Genomic DNA, 17,737 nt, shown 5'->3' with positions numbered 1-17,737 from the left:
ATACAGGGACGTCTTTGGGATGTTAAGAGCTAAGTCACTCACTGCAGGGCGTCCAGCTTTTGAATCAATGAGATCTAGAGCTGGTCTAGTTGAGTTTCTACTCAGTGGTGACCTCCAGGGTGTTGACAGTGGGGAAAATTGGTGATGGTACCACTATTAAAAGTCATGTGTTATGACTCCAAATACTACTTAGGAAGTTTCTTTGTTTCAATTTGCTTTAATGTTGTATTGAAAGTATTTTGATGTGAGATATTTGTTCAGTATCTGTATCTTGTAATTTTGATGTTACACATAAAATAGTGAATAGTGTAGTTTATTGGATGTTAAATGTAATGTAATTCAGTGGATGTTTGACTTTATTTTCATTTTACAGATTTTCAGCATCATTTATGGTTTTATGACTCATCATTTACTTGAAAGTGGACCCAGTGAAATTCATGCTCTTTGAAAGGATGTAATCTAAATAATGGATTCATTCTTTTTGTATTTGAATGATCTGTGTATTACAGCTATAAAGCTAATAGATGGCAGAATGCAAATATCAATCCTGCACTCAAGAACTTAGAATTATTCCATGTATTATAAGCATATTTGTTTTTCAAATTGGTGCTTTCTTCAATTTCTTAAAGCACAAATCTGAAATCTTAGACTATCTTAGTAACTCTGCTGCTTGGCATTAAAGCACGAATAGCTATCGTAATTCCAAAAGTTGCACTTTGTATTAATATATGGTCTATAATTGTAATACACTTGGGTATAATCAATAAATGGATGCACATCAAGGTAAAATGGGACATATTAGTTCGTGTGACTGAAAGACTCATGGAATAAAAGGATTAGTGTGGATAAACTTTGGCTTGTAGAGTCATAGAACTGTACAGCACAGAAACAGGCTCTAGGTACAACTTGTCCATGCCAACCATGTTGTCCATCATATTTGGATCATATTTCCCTGAACCTTTCCTATCCCTATACGTGCCCAAATTTTAAGTGTTGTGATTGCATTTGCTTCTACCACTTACCCTGGCAGCTTGTTCCACATACCCACTACCTTCTCTGGAAAAATTTGCCACTCAGGACCACTTTGAATCTTTTCCCTCTCATCTTAAATTTGTGTCCACTGGCTTTAGACTCCCCTACCCTGGGTGGAAAATTATGATCATTCACCTTTTCTTTCCCTTGTATGCCTCTATAAGGTCAGCCCTCAGTCTTGTATGCTCCAGACAAAAGAAGCTCCAGTCTAGCCAGTGTCTCCTTATAAACTTAAGCCCATCAGCTCTGATATTTCAGATTGGAGGATAGTAGAAAAAGTGGTGTTCTGAAGTGCAAAGTTATACCATTGGCAAAAGAAGAAAAGATAGAAACATAGAAAATGTACAGCACAATTCAGGCCCTTTGGCCCACAAAGCTGTGTCAAACATGTCCCTACATTAGAACTATCTAGGCTTTACCCGTAGCCCTCTATTTTTATAAGCTCCATGGAGCCATCCAGGGGTCTCTTAAAAGACCCTATCGTTTCCGCCTTCACCACCGCTGCTGGCAGCCCATTCCACGCACTCATCACTCTCTGCTTTAAAAAAAACTTACCCCTGACATCTCCTCTGTATCTACTTCCAAGCACCAAGATGCAGGAACAGAATCACCTGGTTGATTCTTGTTAAGGTGTAGAATTTGAAGAATACTTGAAATGGGAGAGATCTTGGAGAAATGTTACAGCCCAAGGCAGAGGCACTTTTGGTCAAAGAACGAAGTATCAGGGGGCAAAGGAATTACTGCAAGTACTGAATCACTAATATAATGAATAATCAATGTCCATTACAGCCTGACATTTCAGCAGCTCCCATCGATAACATTTAGGCCAAGCAATTTCAAATATATGAATAGAACTGGTGAACTGATTTTTTTTCTCCACAGGTATATACATGGAGCCTCTCCCTCCTCCACATGGTGTTTTGCACACATAAGTCAATGTCTGTGTCTTCACTTTCTACGGTCATTTTATAGGTTTCAGGATTGTAGTTTATTTTGCTTGTTTCTTCTCTATCCAAGGGCTAAGGAAATAATCCCTCACTGTGACTTGTATGTTTACCATAGGCTTTTCTATGCATAATAAACTTAATCAGATTAAAATCCTTGAGCTGTCCATTTTACCTACATTAGTATTCCCCTTGCTGCACTAATTACCTAAAATTACATGGACATGTTTGTAGACAAAGTCATAGAGTTGGTGATATGAACCAGTCTTGGTTTGACAGAAAAAATTCTGTTTGCCGAGAACCACCCAGCCTTTTAAGCCAACATAAGAATAAGTACAAGGGACAGTATTTTATGATTTTAGCTGCTTTCCATTCAGTTTTGTATGGTAGTACTGGGTGCACAAGAAGACCGGTGTGTTAAAACTATAACCAGTATATATTTTTTTCTGTTAGTTCATTTTTGTGTTTGAATAAAGCATACTTTTGAATAATTTTATGTAGTCTACTTCATTAACCAGTAAGGAAATTGATAATATTGTTCTCTTTAGCTTCTGTAAGGGTTTAGTATGCAAAACTTGATTACGGGTAATCAGGCAGCAATTGATGCAGGAATCCTTTACGCTAAGTCTCATAATTAGACAAGCCAGTGCAAAGGAAATCTATTAGGACTTGGAAATCTAGTTAGATGTGTGTAAGTATTTGGTTAGAATGCCAGAATTACTGATTTGGTTGTAGTTGAGATGGTATTAAAGTGTTATGATTTCTAGTACCTTATTTCCCAGTTTTGCAAAGTCCAGTCAGTGTTTTTGAAGCATATTAGTGAACGCTTTTGGTATTTTTGTTGTTGCTTCAGGTATATGATGCTCATTGATGGCAAGAATGAAGTGTACATGATTGACCGAGATTTTGCAGTCTTTCATGTGGCGAACCTGGAGTTTCCTCTTCGGAAGGATCTTCGTGTTCATCTGAGTAATTCCTTACTGGATGGGGTAAGAAAGCTTTCTAAAGTGACTGTTTTAGGACAAAGCAACCAACATTTGTTGGATTTCTCTTTAATGTCATTGTGCAAAAGAAAATATTGCTGAGAAATTAATTGTAAAGTATGGTTCTTGTTATGATGTGAACAGAGGCTTTCTGAGTTCAATCGAATGATGATGACAGTTGTGTGAAAGGCCCCTGCTAACATGTCCTGGGAAATTGTGTGGTGGGACCCTTGGATCCACCCATGTAGCCCTAGCTAAAAGCAGAGTGTTGATGTCAGGCAATACTAACAGGCAGACACTGAATAGCCTTCCTGATTTTCTTTTTCTGGAGAGAACTGGCCTTCCAAGCTAGCTTGCAGGCTTTGAATGGTGGCTGCTGGGGCTGACTGTTGGGGTGGGTGATCAATCATCCAGCAACAGCATTAGAGAGAATGAGTACGAGTGATTGGTGGGTGGCTTCATCCTTGGAGAGTGGGTGGTACTCAGGGCAAGTGGGGGGGTGGGAACACTGTAAGGCAGGGGCAGTGGAGTACAGTCATCATCTGTAGCTCCTGAACTGCAGTTGAAGCCAGTTATCCTCAATCTATAAGGATTACCAAACAAAAGGGAAAAGAGATAAGGGAATGTGTTCAACAAATAGCATAATGCAGTGGATTCTGGTTAATTGGGTCACAATTTGGCCCAATTTTTGGCTGCTCATAGTTTCATAAAGTAGTTAATAAGGTGTAAAAAGGCAAACTAGCATTAACTTGAGTTAAAACAGTAACAAATTATGTATTTAAATTAAATACAGAACAAATTAGAGCACCATCAATGCTACTACAGTAAAACTGTGTTATTAGATAGTACAACTGTCTACAACTGTGCTGCTGAAGGGTCTCTGCTCGAAATGTCGACTGTTCTTTTTTCCATAGATGCTGCCTGCTGAATTCCTCCAGCATTTTGTGTATGTTTGGATTTCCAGCATCTGCAGAATTTCTCTTTTTGTATTAGTTCCTAATAGTTGATGGAGGACTTCATCCAGTGTACGCTGCTGTGTTCTTTTGATTGACTGTAAATTAGTGTAGACGCCAAATGCAGTTAATGGTCTGCCTTCATTGCCTTCCTGCATGAAGTAGTTTCACAATTCAACAGTAAATTTTCTGGCATCGTTTGTAGTCACTAGCTCAAGTTCAGATGTGTCACTTCCATCACTTTCCTCATCTTCCTATTTCCCACCCTTATGTTTTGATACAATGCTTTCCACAATTGCATCCTCCAAATCTCATTTTCACTGTAACATTCAAAATGATCGTTGATAAACGAAGGGAATCCTGGCTATTTTCTTGATTATAGTTTTTATATTTTAAGAGTTGTCCCAAATAAGCAGCTGCCCCAATTAACTGATGGCCTAATTTGCAGAATCCACTGTAGTACAGTCTGTTTTGGAGATGTTGGCTGAGAAATAGGTAACAACCAGTATGCTGAGAACTGAATTGTTTACCTTCATATACTGCTATAGCATTATTTTCTACAACTTAAAAGGGAAGGTAGAGATTCAATTTAATGTTCCATGTAGAAAAAATTGTCTTCATTGCTGAATTGTTTCCTCAGTACTGAAGTGAACCTTATGTGTATTATGTGCTCATTTCATGGAGTGTGAATTGCACTAGAATCCTCTGGTTATGGTGACAGTGTTGCCATTACGCTAAAATATTTTCAGTTGATTCAGGTTTGTTTTGTATGGCAATATTCCTTTTGTGTCCTTTAAAATATTGTTCATATTATTAGATAGTTGAAAGTTTTTTGCCATGCTATATTGATTTCTATTTGATTATTGCAATGCATATATACTGGAATAAAAACATTTTTTATAAACTTTGAAGCTAACTTGTGTTGATATATTTAATTTTTCAATTGGAGCAAATGAACTTCAATATGCCATTGGAAAGTAAAAGGACTTTTGTTCAGCGTATTGCAAAGCTGCATAATTAATTTTGTAGTGCTGTTGTTGCTATTGGTTCAAATTCTTGGCCAGCAGTGAGGTGAACACCTGGTTAATTAGCTTTTGGTTGCAATGGTTGAGAATTAAGGTACAAATACAGAAAATTTGTTGCTCATGTTATTACCATGAGAATTCCCTCATTCGTCTGATCTATCAGATATCTTACTAAATCATTTGATGGTTGACACCCCTGACAAAAACACACTCATTTGTTACTTCCTTACACAATGGGTTTAGGTTGTAATCCTAGATCGCAGTGAATCTATTTGACTAATTCAGTGAATAAACATGGGACTGAAAACAGTTTGAAAACATGCAGATCAGAGTTTCAGGGATCAAATTCCTTGTCTGAAGTGAATTTGATGATCTAAGTTGGTGTTTTACAAATGATTTGAGTTTTTGTGCTAGAATGGGAAATGTCAGCTGAGATTCACCATTGCAAATGTGTTTCTCTGTGCTGAATTCAACATGAGGTTTGAGGAAATGCTCACGACAATAACGGCATGGCAGTAATTACCTCGTGTCAGTGGAAGTCATTCATTGTCCAAAGAGAGAAGGCTATGGAGTAACGATTATCGTCATTGGAGATCAATCATCCTAGCCTTATGGTATCATCGCATTATCTCCTCAGGACAATGTCTGCGACTCAACCACCTTCAGCTGCTTCATTAGTTTCCATCATAAGGCTGGAAGTGTGCAAGTTCGTTAATGATTATATTAATGAAATGTTCAATTCCATTTGTAATTCCTGTGCAAGTGAAGTATTTCATGCCACAAGAGTACCAGACAATTACCAATCCCATCAAGGGAGACTCTAACAATCTACCCTTAACATTCAATGGCATAATAATTGGAGTGCTCCATCTTTAACATTCTGTTGGCTCACCGTTGGAATGGTCAGCTAAATAATATTACTACAAGAGCAGCTTAGAGATTCAATCTTCTGTGGTAAATGAATTAGCTCCTGATATTCTAAAGGCTTTCCACTGTCTAAAATGTATTTGCCAGGATTGTGATGAAATACATTCCACTTAGTTGAATAGGTGTAGCTCAAGCTCAATATGGTTAACACGAAAGGGCACAGTTTTAAGGTGCTTGGAAGCAGGTACAGAGGAGGTGTCAGGAGTAAGTTTTTTACGTAGAGAGTGGTGAATGTGTGGAATGGGCTGCTGGCGACGGTGGTGGAGCTGGATACAATAGGGTCTTTTAAGAGTCTCCTGGATAGGTACATGGAGCTTAGAAAAATAGAAGGCTATGGGTAACCCTAGGTAATTTCTAAAGTAAGTCCATGTTCGGCATAGCATTGTGGGCCGAAGGGCCTGTATTGTGCTGTAGGTTTTCTATGTTTCTAACAACTAAAATACTAATGCCATCCAGGATAAAGTAGTCTGTTCCATCTCCCTAAACTTTCATTCCCTCTGTACTGGTGCATAGTGCCTGCAGTGTGTGCTATGTACAGATGCAATGCAGTTACTCTCTGGACTACTCCATTATCACCTCCCAGACCCATGGTCCCAGACTCCTAAGTAGATCCAAGGACTTTATGTTCAAAGATCATTACCACAATGTTCACAACAATTTGTACACCATCCTGAGTTGGAAATGTACTTCAATTACATGGGTCTAAATCTTGGAACTTGCTTTGTAGCAGAGCTGTGAAAGTACATGAAGCAAAAGGTTTGCAGCAGCTTAAGAAAGGCATTAAGGGGTGGACAATAAATGTCGGTCTTGCCAATGATAGACAAATAAATAAAGTTGAAAACTCTTTGAGGGCTTGCTGATTTTTCCTGTGGTCAAATGAGTAGCTGACACCTGTTCCTTTGACCAACACGAGGGATGGTGCCATCACTAAAGTACGAGGAAGCTGCTGGTGTCAATGGAACTCCATCCCATGTAAAGAGACAGAGAAACAATTGGCTGCAAAATAATTTTTTCTCTGGGTTGCAGAGCTTGAATCGATAATATTCTAACTGCAGTGAAGAGTACAAAGTGGTTCAGTGCTTGGCAATTATGGGTGGTGTAATTGAACTTGAGGCTCAATTGGAAAGCTGACAAAATTGAAATGTCACCATGATCAATGTGACTGTCAATTTGTGTGGGGTGTAAGTGTGCTGCAGTTACTGGCTTATATATTGTTGGAAATGATGGTAATATGTGAACAGCAGCAGGTGGCACAGATGGGATAGCTGTTGGATCTGACCCTTTCCAAAAATTATTGCACTGTTTAAAATACAGAAAAAGAGAGATATTACTAGTAACATATGCATCGCTTTTTCTCTTCTTAAGTTTAATTCTTAGGCATGTAAAAATATTAATGCTGAACACTGTTTAAGCTTAATTTTTAAACATTTCAAGAGGGAAAGGTACCTTTTGCTAGGCTATAATATTATTTGAAGTTCCTTCTGAGATCATTCTCAGTTCATGTGTTTTTTGGTTTCGTTCCTAATAGTTTTTCTGTTTAGCATGAGTGTAAAAGCATGAGTCTAATCATTTAAGCACTCATATGTAGTGTTATGCACTGATAGGTTGGAGTTGCAGTACTGTACTTTGCCTATAAACATTTTAAAAGAAATGTTGATTGCTATTTCTTTGGAGGAAAGGGAAAGGAGGGGTATAAAAGTAGTCCTCTGGCTCAGAAATGTGATCATAGTGACTGCATATGGATTTAAATACCATGGAAGTTTTTGGGGTACTTGAGGAATGCACCACATTGTCTGGTTGATCATTATTGACAGCTGCTGTGCACAAGTATACAGGTGCAATAAAAATACTGCTGTTTTGAAATTTCCCATAAGAAATATTTGAGCTATGATTTGTGCTGCTGAACTATTTCAAATTGGCAACTATTTATAGTACTTTAGGCATCCAGTTTGGACTTGAGCTGCAACAGACAACTTAGAAATCTGTTTTATGTTCTGGGCAGTAAAGCTTCATGGTTTGGTGGATAAGATAATCTGATAAGGAAATTGCTTTATTGATTTATAAAACTGGGCAGATTTAGTCAATGATGAGAAGAAAGAACTATTTATTGCAACTAGATTGATATTGCCACCTGACAGTTCTGATTGATCTCAGTATCTAGTGTAACATTAGCATCAGTGAAGAAATTATTTAAAATATATTTTGGATAATATGGCTGGTGCAGCTGGAGAGATAGGATAGGGTGCAATGCTAGCAACTGAGTGAAGAGTGATTTTTTTTTGTTCCTCTGAATTTTTAAATTTTTTTTCATTTTACATGTTCCTCAATAATAGGTGTGATTTTCCTAACTTACTCTGTGATGAGTAACACAGAAATTAAAGCGCACCCATGTTTTGTCTGTAATGTAACATCCATTGCACCAGTGCATCTCAGTACTAGGCTTTTTCTATTATAAATTTCATTATTAGCCGTTCCTTCAAACCTAATGAAATGTGGAATGTTAAATTGATCAACATATTCATAACTGAAAAGTTTTTGAAATTAATTGTAAAATTGTCGTGACCCTTGCTACATTTTAGAATTTTATATATATTAGAAAAAATTTTCTGGTTTGGTTAGTTCTTGTAGAGCATGTGTTATTGGATAATATTTTAAAATCAACATCATACTTTATGCTAATAGGTACAATTATTTTAATATAGCAAGCAGATTTTAAGTGAAGTTACAATTGAACAATTAACATTTGAATGCCTGAACTTCATTATATTACTTGAATCACACATCAGATTTATGTGTCAAAGTGATAATTTTTTTTTCTTTTGTTGTTAGGAAATGATCATTGACAAAGTAAATGGACACCCTGTTCCTCGATACTTGATATATGACATAGTAAAATTTAATGTAAGTATTAGCTTTGTTATTGGATTATTCCTTTAATAATTCTTACTATTTTCTAGCAGTGAGTTGAACATAAAATGAATTTTATATGGAGCGGCATTTGAAGTTGATTTATTTTTGTTCAGTTTTCTTCTAGAGGATTTGTTTTAGCTTTCGCATGAAAGTGAAAGAGGTAGCTGAGACATTAAAGTTGTTACTTCTCAGTGAATTATCTTAAACAGCAAATAAGTAAATGCATTTACACTGCACTTTGAACTGCATTGATTGCCCAACAATTTCTTTACAAAAATTTTCAATTTAGTCTGGGCACATGTAAGTGATAAAGATTGTAGAGGACATTACCTCAAGGGAAGGACATTTTGGTAACCTCCAGGTAATTGAGGTCTGGATCGGATGTGATGGCCTGTGTTGTAAGATAATTTAATTTGATTTCGTTTAGAAATTACACAGTTACTCTCAAGGTATGTGTTCACATTTACATTATAGATGTACATCATTTGTCCTTGGATCAAAACTTGGTTCTTTTTGTTAATTTATGAATAAGCCTGTAAGATAGTTTTAAAAAATATGCATTTTCAAAAATGCAAACTACAAATAATCCAGAAATATTCAATCATAAAAGATAATTCTAAAATTGGCATTGGTGGGTGATGTACAAGTACTGTGCAGTATTAAATACTTGAACTTTCTGGTCTTCCAGTGATTATTGCTCTTATAATACTTATCACAGATATGCTTGGATGATGTGTTGTGCAAAAATAAAAACTTTTGGGGTGGGTATCTTTAAGACTAGTTCTTTCTAGATTTAAGAAAATTAGAGGAGAAAAGCAGTTTATGTTCCTGTAGAAGTTTTTAAAAGAAACTGCCCCCCCCACATCTCCTTTGCAATTACCCCACCCCCTTAAAAGCATGCCCTCTGGTGTTAGACATTTCAACTCGGAGAAAAAAATATTGTCTGTTTACTCTTATCTATGCCTCCCATAATCTTATAAACCTCTATCAGATCTCCCCTTAGCCTTCAGCATCCAGAGAAAACAGCCCAGGTTTGTCCAACATGCCCTTTAATCCTGGCAACAGTACAGATCCCTGTGGAACACCACTAATGAGAGACCTCCTGCTAAAATGACCAATACTCACAACACGCTGGAGGAACTCAGCAGGTCGGGCAGCATCCGTGGAAATGATCAGTCAACGTTTCGGGCCGGAACCCTTCGATAGGACTGAAGAGGGAAGGGGCAGAGGCCTTATAAAGAAGATGGGGGGAGGGTGGGAAGGAGAAAGCTGGTAGGTTCCAGGTGAAAAACCAGTAAGGGGAAAGATAAAGGGGTGGGGGAGGGAAAGCAGGGAGGGGATAGGCAGGAAAGGTGAAGAAGGAATAGGGGAAAGCACAATGGGTAGTAGAAGGAGGCAGAACCGTGAGGGAGGGGGCAGAGTGAAATTGGGATAGGGGAAGGAATTACCGGAAGTTGGAGAATTCAGTGTTCATACCAAGGCGCTAGAGACTACCTAGACGGTATATGAGGTGTTGCTCCTCCAACTTGAGTTTAGCCTCAGCATGGCAGTAGAGGAGGCCATGTATGGACATATCCGAATGGAAATATGAAGCAGAGTTGAAGTGGGTGGCAACCGGGAGATCCTGTCTGTTGTGGTGGACAGAGCAGAGGTGCTTGACGAAGCGGTCCCCCAATCTGCATCGGGTTTCACCGATGTAGAGGAGGCCCCACCGGGAGCACCAGATGCAATAGATGACCCCAACAGACTCACAAGTGAAGTGTTGCCTCACCTGGAAGGACTGTTTGGGGCCCTGAATGGTAGCAAGAAAGGAGGTGTCGGGACAGGTGTAGCGCTTAGGCTTACAGGGATAAGTGCCAGGTGGGAGATCCGTGGGGAGGGACGTATGGACCAGGGGGTCGCAGAGGGAACGAACCCTGCGGAAAGTGAAGAGGGGTGGAGAGGGAAAGATGTACATAGTGGAGGTGTCCTGTTGAAGGTGGCGGAAGTTGCGGAGGATAATGTGCTGGATCCGGAGGCTGGTGGGGTGGTAGGTGAGGACAAGGGGAACTCTGTCCCCGTTGTGGTGGCGGGAGGGTGGGGTGAGGGCCGAAGTGTGGGAAATGGAGGAGATGCTGGTGAGGGCATCATTGATGACGGCAGAAGGGAAACCACGATCCTTAAAGAAAGAGGACATTTGAGATGTCCTGGAATGGAAAGCCTCATCCTGGGAGCAGATGCGGCAGAGACGGAGGAACTGGGAATAGGGAATCGCATTTTTGCATGTAGCAGGGTGGGAAGAGGTATAGTCGAGGTAGTTATGAGAGTCAGTGGGCTTGTAGAAGATGTCAGTGGACAGTCTGTCTCCAGAGATGGAGACCGAGAGATCAAGAAAGGGGAGAGAGGTGTCTGAGATAGACCAAGTGAATTTGAGGGCTGCGTGGAAGTTTGAAGTAAAGTCGATGAAATTTACAAGCTCAGCATGGGTGCAGGAAGCAGCACCAAAGTAGTTGTCAATGTAGCAAAGGAAAAGTTGGGGGAGCAGTACCAGTATAGGTTTGGAGCACAGACTGTTCCACATAACCAACGAAGAGGCAGGCATAGCTGGGGCTCATGCGAGTGCCCATAGCTGCACCCTTGGTCTGAAGAAAATGGAAGGAGCCAAAAGAGAAGTTATTAAGTGTGAGTACCAGTTCCACCAACCAGAGGAGGGTAGTGGTGGTGGGGAACTGGTGAGGTTCCTTTGGCCACTTCCCTCTGTCTGTCTATGGGCAAGCCAGTTTTGAATACAAATGGGCAATTCACCATGGATCTCTTAATCTTCTGGATGAGCCTCCCATGAGGGACCTTATCAAATGCTTTACTAAAATCCATCCACAGCTCTACCTTCATCAATCACCCTCATCACCCTGTTTAAAAAATTCAATCAAGTTAGTAAGACACGACTTGCCCCACGCAAGGCTATGTTGACTCTCTCTATTTAGGCCATGGTTTTCCAAATGCTCTTCAATCCCATCCCTAAGAATTTTCTATAGTAACTTTCCTACCACTGACGTGATACTCATCGGTCTATGGTTTCCAGGCTTATTCCTTGCTTTCTTCTTGAATACTGGAACAACATTAGCTACTTGCCAGTACTTTGGGACCTCACCTGTGGCTAGAAGGGACACAAAGATATTGGTCAAGACCCAACAATCCCTTCTCTTCCCTCTCTCAATAATCTTGGGTATATCCTATCAGGCCCTGGGGGCTATCCACCTTAATGCTGCCTCTTTTATCTTGAAATGTCCCAACATATAAATTCATTCAGCATTGATCTTCCTATCCTTCATGTTCTTCTCCTTGGTGAATAATGATGTAAGATACTCAAGGACCTCACCCACAGTCTCCGCATCCAAGCAAATGTTTCCCCTTTATCCCTGAGTCGTCCAGCCCTCTCCCTGGTTATCCTCTTGCTCTGGATGTATGTATAGAATGCCTTGGGATTACTTGCCAAGGATTTTTCATGGTTCCTCTTGGCTGTTCTAATTCCCTTCTTGAGATCTTTTCTGGCTTCTTATAATCCTCAGTTGCTGTGCTTAATTCCAGCTTCTTAAACTTTACATACTTCTCCATTTTCTCCCAGACATAATATTGATTTATATAATCATATAACCATATAACAATTACAGCACAGAAACAAGCCATCTCGTCCCATCTAGTCCATGCGGAACGCTTACTCTCACCTAGTCCCATCTACCTGCACTCAGCCCATAACCCTCCATTCCTTTCCTGTCCATATACCTATCCAATTTTTTTTAAAAAGACAAAATCGAACCTGCCTCTACTGCTTCTACTGGAAGCTCGTTCCACACAGCTACCACTCTCTGAGTAAAGAAGATCCCCCTCGTTTTACCCCTAAACTTTTGCCCCTTAACTCTCAACTCATGTCCTCTTGTTTGAATCTCCCCTGCTCTCAGTGGAAAAAGCCTATCCACATCAACTCTATCTATCCCCCTCGTAATATTAAAAACCTCTATCAAGTCCCCCATCAACCTTCTACGCTCCAAAGACTAAAGACCTAACTTGTTCAACCTTTCTCTGTAACTTAGGTGCTGGAACCCAGGTAACATTCTAGTAAATCTCCTTTCTACTCTCACTATTTTGTTGACATCTTTCTTATAATTTGGTGACCAGAACTGTACACAATACTCCAAATTTGACCTCACCAATACCTCGTACAATTTTAACATTACATCCCAACTCCTATACTCAATGCTCTGGTTTACAAAGGCCAGCATACCAAAAGCTTTCTTCGCCACCCTATCCACATGAGATTCCACCTTCAGGGAACTATGCACTGTTATTCCTAGATCACTCTGTTCTGCTGCATTCCTAAATGCCCTACTATTTACCGTGTATGTCCTATTTTGATTAGTCTTACCAAAATGTAGCACCTCACACCTATCAGCATTAAACTCCATCTGCCATCTTTCAGCCCACTCTTCTAACTGGTCTAAATCTCTCTGCAGGCTTTGAAAACCTATTTCATTATCCACAACACCACCTATCTTAGTATCATCTGCATTAATGTATATGATAAGCAACATTGGACAGATCCCTGAGGCACATCACTAGTCACCGGCCTCCAACCTGACAAACAGTTATCCACCACTACTCTCTGGCATCTCCCATCTAGCCACTGTTGAATCCATTTTACTACTTCAATATTAATACCTAACGATTGAACGTTCCCAACTAACCTTCCATGTGGAACCTTGTCAAAAGCCTTACTGAAGTCCATATAGACAACATCCATCGCTTTACCCAAGTCAATTTTCCTAGTAACCTCTTTAAAAAAATTCAGTAAGATTTGTCAAACATGACCTTCCACGCACAAATCCATGTTGACTGTTCCTAATCAGACCCTGTCTATCCAGATAATTATATATACCATCTCTAAGAATATTTTCCATCAATTTATCCACCACTGACGTCAAACTTACAGGCTGATAATTGCTAGGTTTACTCTTAGAACCCTTTTTAAACAATGGAACAACATGGTTCGGGAGGGTTTAAACTAATTTGCGAGGGGGATGGGACTCAGAGCGCCAGAGCAGTGAAAGAAGTGCATGGAGTAAAGCCAGATCTAACATACAGAGAGGCTTTGAGGAAAGAGAAGCAGAATAAACGGTGTAAAGACTGTAAGGTAGAAGGGCTGAAATGTGTGTACCTCAATTCAAGAAACATCAGTAACAAAGGTGATGAACTGAGAGCTTGGATACATACATGGAATTATGATGTAGTGGCCATTACAGAGACTTGGCTGGCACCAGGGTAGGAATGGATTCTCAATATTTCTGGATTTCAGACTTTAAAAGGGATAGAGAGGGTGGAAAAAGGGGAGGAGGGGTGGCATTACTGGTCAGGGATACTATTACAGCTACAGAAAGGGTGGGTAATGTAGCAGGATCCTCTTTTGAGTCAGTATGGGGGAAGTCAGGAACAGGAAGGGAGTTGTTACTCTACTGGGGGTATCCTGTAGCCCCCCTGGTAGCAGCAGAGATACAGAGGAGCAGACTGGGAGGCAGATTTTGGAAAGATGCAAAAATAACAGGGTTGTTATCATGGGTGACTTTAACTTCCCTAATATTGATTGGCACCTGATTAGTTCCAAGGGTTTAGATGGGGCAGAGTTTGTTAAATGTGTCCAGGACGGATTCCTGTCACAGTATGTGTTCAGGCCGACCGGGGGAATGCCATACTAGATCTAGTACTAGGTAATGAACCGGGTCAGGTCACAGATCTCTCAGTGGGTGAGCATCCGGGGGACAGTTACCACCGCTCCCTGGCCTTTAGCATTATCATGGAAAAGGATAGGATCAGAGAGGACAGGAAAATTTTTAATTGGGGAAAGGCAAATTATGAGGCTATAAGGCTAGAACTTGCGGGTATGAATTGGGATGATGTTTTTGCAGGGAAATGTACTATGGACATGTGGTCGATGTTTAGAGATCTCTTGCAGGATGTTAGGGATAAATTTGACCCGGTGAGGAAGATAAAGAATGGTAGGGTGAAGGAACCATGGGTGACAAGTGAGGTGGAAAATCTAGTCAGGTGGAAGAAGGCAGCATACATGAGGTTTAGGAAGCAAGGATCAGCTGGGTCTATTGAGGAATATAGGGAAGCAAGAAAGGAGCTTAAGAAGGGGCTGAGAAGAGCAAGAAGGGGGCATGAGAAGGCCTTGGCGAGTAGGGTAAAGGAAAACCCCAAGGCATTCTTCAATTATGTGAAGAAAAAAAGGATGACAGGAGTGAAGGTAGGACCGATTAGAGATAAAGGTGGGAAGATGTGTCTGGAGGCTGTGGAAGTGAGCAAGGTCCTCAGTGAATACTTCTGTTCGGTATTCACCAATGAGAGGGAACTTGATGGTGAGGACAATATGAGTAAGGTTGATGTTCTGGAGCATGTTGATATTAAGGGAGAGGAGGTGTTGGAGTTGTTAAAATACATTAGGACGGATAAGTCCTGGGGCCTGACGGAATATTCACCAGGCTGCTCCACGAAGTGAGAGAAGAGATTGCTGAGCCTCTGGCTAGGATCTTTATGTCCTCGTTGTCCATGGGAATGGTACCAGAGGATTGGAGGGAGGCGAATGTTGTCCCCTTGTTCAAAAAAGGTAGTAGGGATAGTCCGGGTAATTATAGACCAGTCAGCCTTACGTCTGTGGTGGGAAAGCTGTTGCAAAAGATTCTTAGAGATATGATCTATAGGCATTTAGAGAATCATGGTCTGATCAGGGACAGTCAGCATGGCTTTGTGAAGGGCAGATCGTGTCTAACATGCCTGATAGAGTTCTTTGAGGAGGTGACCAGGCATGTAGATGAGGGTAGTGCAGTGGATGTGATCTATATGGATTTTAGTAAGGCATTTGACAAGGTTCCACACGGTAGGCTAATTCAGAAAGTTAGAAGGCATGGGATCCAGGGAAGTTTGGCCAGGTAGATTCAGAATTGGTTTGCCTGCAGAGGGCAGAGGGTGGTGGTGGAGGGAGTACATTCAGATTGGAGGATTGTGACTAGTGGTGTCCCACAAGGATCTGTTCTGGGACCTCTACTTTTCGTGATTTTTATTAACGACCTGGATGTGGGGGTAGAAGCGTGGGTTGGCAAGTTTGCAGATGACACAAAGGTTGGTGGTGTTGCAGATAGTGTAGAGGATTGTCAAAGATTGCAGACAGACATTGATAGGATGCAGGAGTGGGCTGAGAAGTGGCAGATGGAGTTCAACCGGGAGAAGTGTGAGGTGGTACACTTTGGAAGGACCAACTCCAAGGCAGAGTACAAAGTAAATGGCAGGATACTTGGTAGTGTGGAGGAGCAGAGGGATCTCGGGGTACATGTCCACAGATCCCTGAAAATTGCCTCACAGGTGGATAGGGTAGTTAAGAAAGCTTATGGGGTGTTAGCTTTCATAAGTCGAGGGATAGAGTTTAAGAGTCACGATGTAATGATGCAGCTCTATAAAACTCTGGTTAGGCCACACTTGGAGTACTGTGTCCAGTTCTGGTCACCTCACTATAGGAAGGATGTGGAAGCATTGGAAAGGGTACAGAGAAGATTTACCAGGATGCTGCCTGGTTTAGAAAGTATGCATTATGATCAGAGATTAAGGGAGCGAGGGCTTTACTCTTTGGAGAGAAGGAGGATGAGAGGAGACATGATAGAGGTGTACAAGATATTAAGAGGAATAGATAGAGTGGATAGCCAGCGCCTCTTCCCCAAGGCACCACTGCTCAATAGAAGAGGACATGACTTTAAGGTAAGGGGTGGGAAGTTCAAGGGGGATATTAGAGGAAGGTTTTTTACTCAGAGAGTAGTTGGTGCGTGGAATGCACTGCCTGAGTCAGTGGTGGAGGCAGATACACTAATGAAGTTTAAGAGACTACTAGACAGGTATATGGAGGAATTTAAGGTGGGGGGTTATATGGGAGGCAGGGTTTGAGGGTCAGCACAACATTGTGGGCTGAAGGGCCTGTACTGTGCTGTACTATTCTATGTTCTATGTTCTATGAGCAGTACACCAGTCCTCCAGCACCATCCCTGTTTCTAATGACATTTGAAATATTTCTGTCAGAGCCCCTGGTATTTCTACACTAACTTCTCTCAAGGCCCTAGGGAATATCCTGTCAGGACCCGGAGAGTTATCCACTTTTATATTCCTTAGAAGTGCCAGTACTTCCTCTTCTTTAATCATCATAGTTTCCGTAACTACCCTACTTGTTTCCCTTACCTTACACAATTCAATATCCTTCTCCTTAGTGAATACCAAAGGAAAAACATTGTTTAAAATCTACCCTATTGGTTTGGCTCCACACATAACTGTCCACTCTGTTTCTCTAAGGGACCAATTTTATCCCTCACTATCCTTTTGCTATTAAAATAGCTGTAGAAACCCTTTGGATTTATTTTCACCTTACTTGCCAAAGCAACCTCATATCTTCTTTTAGGTTTTCTAATTTCTTTTCTTAAGATTCTTTTCACATTCTTTATGTTCCTCGAGCACCTCATTTACTCCAAGCTGCCTATATTTATTGTGGATCTCTCTCTTTTTCCAAACCAAGTTTCCAATATCCCTTGAAAACCATGGCTCTCTCAAAGTTTTAATGTTTCCTTTCAAACTAACAGGAGCATAAAGATTCTGTACCCTCAAAATTTCCCCTTAAATGACCTCCATTTCTTTATTACATTCTTCCCATAAAACAAATTGTCCCAATCCACTCCTTCTAAATCCTTTCGCATCTCCTCAAAGTTAGCCTTTCTCCAGTCAAAGATCTCAACCCTGGGTCCAGTCCTATCCTTCTCCATAATTATCTTGAAACTAATGGCATTCTGATCACTGAACCCAGAGCGCTCCCCAACACATACCTCTGTCACCTGACCTGTCTCATTCCCTAACAGGAGATCCAACACTGCCCCTTCTCTAGTTGGTACCTCTATGTATTG

The 17,737-nt window shown here is 40.6% G+C and overlaps 1 protein-coding gene across 1 annotated transcript in view; it reads left to right on the top strand.

Annotated features, from left to right (window-relative positions):
• The window catches only part of rngtt (RNA guanylyltransferase and 5'-phosphatase), a 384,105-nt gene that overhangs the window by 131,666 nt on the left and 234,702 nt on the right, over nt 1-17,737 (top strand). The window contains exons 9-10 of the mRNA XM_063040367.1: nt 2,830-2,965; nt 8,694-8,765. Of these exons, the coding sequence (XP_062896437.1) occupies nt 2,830-2,965; nt 8,694-8,765 (208 nt within the window). The remainder of the gene's footprint in view (nt 1-2,829; nt 2,966-8,693; nt 8,766-17,737) is intronic.

This window comes from Mobula hypostoma, chromosome 2, assembly GCF_963921235.1.
Source record: "Mobula hypostoma chromosome 2, sMobHyp1.1, whole genome shotgun sequence".
Lineage (NCBI taxonomy): Eukaryota > Metazoa > Chordata > Chondrichthyes > Myliobatiformes > Myliobatidae > Mobula > Mobula hypostoma.
This window is presented reverse-complemented; position numbering and strand designations above follow the sequence as displayed.